General features: G+C 43.0%; 1 protein-coding gene across 1 annotated transcript; it reads right to left on the bottom strand.

Annotated features, from left to right (window-relative positions):
- Positions 1 to 1,950: 1,950 nt before the first annotated feature.
- On the bottom strand, positions 1,951 to 3,646 carry LOC119324387 (phosphoglycerate kinase, cytosolic-like). The gene is made up of 3 exons (XM_037598177.1): positions 2,995 to 3,646; positions 2,466 to 2,624; positions 1,951 to 2,382 (listed from the first exon to the last, which is right to left on the bottom strand). The coding sequence occupies exons 1-3, from the start codon at positions 3,133 to 3,135 to the stop codon at positions 2,263 to 2,265; spliced, it is 420 nt and encodes a 139-aa protein (XP_037454074.1). The 5' UTR covers positions 3,136 to 3,646; the 3' UTR covers positions 1,951 to 2,262.
- Positions 3,647 to 3,899: the final 253 nt, after the last annotated feature.

Here is a 3,899-nt window from a genome sequence, read left to right as displayed (position 1 = left end):
CTTTATCGGAATGGGGCAAATAATATACCGCTGAAAAGCTACGGAAAATGCGAAACTTTTTCATGTTGATGGTTTTCTCTGATTTCTAGCCATTTTTAAGTAATTTCAAAAATAGCAAGATCATGCATTCTACCTTTATCGCGAAACGAATTCTTCAAAATTGCACCGCGTGAAGAATTTGAACTTCTCGGCATGTCTACCCAAACTTCACTCTGTTTTTCATGTGTTTTTTTTTCTGCTCATAGATCTCCATCCACTGCTCGTAGTTGTCCATCCACTCACCAGAATTGAGCAAATGATATCTAGATCGAAAGTTGTTGTAAACACGCAACTTTCCTGTGTTGATCATTTTGTCATACTTGCGACGGTTTTAAAAGTTTTTCATCTGAAATTCATTCAGTGTAGTAGTTGAACTTCCTGCTGTTTTCACGTTGAACTTCTGTGACGTGTTTTCGTTTCTAATTTTCTCATTCATTCTTTAGTGTTACACAAATGAAATTCCTTTTGTACAAACCACTCTCACAATATTTTTTTAAACTTTCTCTGGCTGAGGACTTGAACTTCTAGCGGAATATTTTTTGACTTTGCTTTTTTATTCAACCTTTTCTCATATGAAACACAGGCCATGTAGTACGTGAACTTCTAGTTGTTATCTATTTGAACTGCTCTCTACTTGTTTCTTTGCCCTAACTCCTAAAGCACTCATCAAAATTGGGCATGCAAATCCTAGGTTTTTATAATATCTGAACTTCTCTGTTTTTATAATCTGAACTTCATAGTTTTATTCTTTTAAAATGAAATTATTGATTTTCTTTTTAAAATTGAATTGCTCCAAAATAATTTTAGATGCAACAACAAGACGCTACCCTTTAGCAACAAAAATGAAATCTAAAGTTTTATAGACATCAAACCGCTCCATTTTCGCAATTTTTGGATCTCTTTGTGTATTTTTAGAAATGGGAAAAATTGGAGTTTTTTAATAAATGACGAACTTCTTCATTATTTCAAACTGAACTTCTTCGTTTATCCGTTAGTAACAGGAATTTTTTGAGTTTTTGTAATAAATATCGAACTGCTCCGCTTTTTTAAATTGAACTTCTTGGATTATTATTTAGTAACAAGGAAAATCTGGGTGTTTCATCTACATTGAACTATTCTATTTTTAAAATTGAACTTCCTGATTGTTTCAATTTGGACTTCTTGGACTTTGTAATAAACATCCAATCTTGGTGTTATTCATTTGCGACAAAAAAAAAATCTTACTTTTGTAATAAACATCGTACAACTTCTTAATTATTTCGAACTGAACTTCTTGGTTTGTTCGCGTTTTTTTGGTTTTGAAATGAGATTTTAATTTTTTTATGAACTTTAAACCGCTCTGTTAATTTAATTTGAACTTCTTGTTTTTTTTTGCAAAATAGAAAACAATTCCATTTATAAAAGTTTATTTTTTATTTTTGAACTTCCTTGTTTTCTGGAATCATTTAATTTTCGTGTTTTTAAACCTTGTACTTCTCTGTTATTGTAGTTGGACCTTCTTATTTTTTTTTAATTTTTAGCAATAACTTTTAATTTGTTATTTAAAAGGAAAAATTCAAACGGACGCCGATCAACCCCATTTTCTAAATTTGAACTTCAAGGTTTTTATGTGGATACGGGTAAAATCCGTTTTTATTAAATAGTGAACTTCTCTATTTTTCAATTTGGACTTTCTTGGTTTTTCAGTTTGAACTTCTTCGTTTTTAGTTTTTTAAAAACAGAAAACATTATTATTATTTTTAATTTGGATTTTCTTGGTTTTTCAATTTGAACTTCGTTTTTAGTTTTTTAGAAACGAAAAACATTATTTTTTATTTGGACTCCATGTGTAAGTCATGATGATTCTTGTAAATCATGGCGGTACGTGACAAGATTTCATTTCAAAGTAAAACAGAGCAAACAACACAGAAGGAAACCGGACACAAAGACACAGAGCTTAAAACCATACACATCCACAGGGGTATGTTACATTCCAGTCACATCACTTCACTCACACAGAGGAAGTTGATAATTATTCACGACCCATCTACTAGCAAAAATTGGCGACAAACCTATCTCAAAGTTTCCATATAACGTTCCAGCGTTACACCAATTTGAGATCCCAAAGAAAAGGGCACGCAGCAAGCTGATAGGCGAAACCAAATGAACCTATGCCTCGTCAAGGGCGAGAACTCCTGGGAGGGGCTTGCCTTCCACCTGCTCCAAGCTCGCGCCACCACCGGTCTAAATGTGGCTCATATTGTCGGCCAGCCCAGCCTTCTCAACAGCAGCAACAGAGTCACCTCCACCGATGATGGTCGTCACACCCTTCCCAGTAAGCTCAGCCAACTGCTTCGCGATTGCCTGAGACAATGACAGCTGTAATTAGCAACAACAACAAATACGAGAAAGATGAATGTACGTTATGTGATATATGTTGTACTAACATCAGTGCCTGCGGAAAACTTCTCAAACTCGAAGACTCCCATAGGACCGTTCCAGATAACAGTCTTGGCGGTGTCCAAGGCTTCGGCGAAAGTCTTGATGCAATCTGGGCCAACATCGAGACCCATCCAACCATCAGGGATAGCAGTGGCAGGAACAATCTGTAAAATAGTGTTCAAGGGTGAGCATCAGCAGGTAAACAGCTTGTCATGTTCTGGTGCAAAATGTCAGCTGAATTACAACATGGCCCATGTACAGAGCAACAAATCAGAGCAAGTGAAAAACAGAAAAATTGGAGGATTTTTTCCCAGTTATTCTTTGCAAAACTCTGAACATCACCAACACGCCATGAAAAACCAATCAACCACTATATGATTCAGGATACATGTGTACAGATTCCACTCTAGTTGAGAGATAGAACAAGGAGCCGCTAGCTCCAGCATGGGGGGCAGTGAGCAGGCAAAGAAGAGGCATGACGTACCCAGCGGCACTGCACATCAGGATTTATTGAATGAGTAGCGCAATACACACCTTGGCGACCTGTCGCTGGACAGTGAGTTGCCACGACGGATGTGCAACGCGCAGGCGTGCGTATTGCTGTAGTAGAAGAAGGGGAGTAGAAGAACTAGAACTGCCACCCCCGTCAACCACCCCGATCCCCATGTACAGCATCGTGCTCGCCCTGCTCCAATTCGCGCCCTAGTCCACGATCTCCGCTACCAGCCCGGACGTGATGTGGCAATAGCCCCGTCAGCCATGCGGTAGCAGCGTACTGGTGACGACGGGCAAAGGTGTGCGGCGAGCCAGGCATGACGCGGGTGTGGAGGGGTGGGAGCGGCTGCTCCATGGATGAACCATCTCGGGAAGGTCAAGGTTGCCCTTGTGAGATGGTCAATGTGGCCGGCCAGGATGGCGCTTGTGTGGATCCCGGGCGACGTGGTGAGGCCGCGGCCGGCATCGGCTCCGGCGAGGATGGAGGGCATGCATGGACGAAAAGGCAGTGGGCAGGGGAGCTCCACCGCTGCGCAGCTTTCGGATGTTCCTCGGGGTGGCGGTTCCGTGTTCGTCTCCAGGGCGGCGGCGAGCGGAGGAGCGCCGAGGCTGCCGCGGCTTGCTCCGCCGGTGGGATCCGGTAGGAGGTGGAGGCGCCCGGGGTTTGCGGGGGCGGCGGCGCGCGGGGTTGCTCGGTGGAGGCGGCCGGGGCGCGGGGTTGGGCGGCGGCGACGCGCGGGGTTGGCCGGTGGAGGTGGGGCACGGGGTTGGGCGGCGGCGGCGCCGGTGGAGGCGGGGTGCGGGGTTGGTCGGGGAGGGGAAGTGGTGGGCGTGGGGCGTGACTTTTTTTCTCATCTGCGAGTTCGGGAAGTTTCGGGAGGAAGCCGTCGGGCCCTTATAAGGCTGACTGTGGTTCAAATAACTATTCTAATACCATGATTAGA

This window comes from Triticum dicoccoides, chromosome 1B, assembly GCF_002162155.2.
Source record: "Triticum dicoccoides isolate Atlit2015 ecotype Zavitan chromosome 1B, WEW_v2.0, whole genome shotgun sequence".
NCBI classification, from domain to species: Eukaryota; Viridiplantae; Streptophyta; class Magnoliopsida; order Poales; family Poaceae; genus Triticum; species Triticum dicoccoides.
This window is presented reverse-complemented; position numbering and strand designations above follow the sequence as displayed.

Bases quoted from the DNA above. Each gene is read 5' to 3' on its own strand.
- LOC119324387 (XM_037598177.1), bottom strand. From the start codon at position 3,135: ATGCTGTACATGGGGATCGGGGTGGTTGACGGGGGTGGCAGTTCTAGT. The intron at 2,625-2,994 runs GTGTGTATTGCG...ACTATTTTACAG, and splicing joins TCCAGCGACAGGTCGCCAAG to ATTGTTCCTGCCACTGCTAT. The intron at 2,383-2,465 runs GTTAGTACAACA...TCATTGTCTCAG, and splicing joins AGTTTTCCGCAGGCACTGAT to GCAATCGCGAAGCAGTTGGC.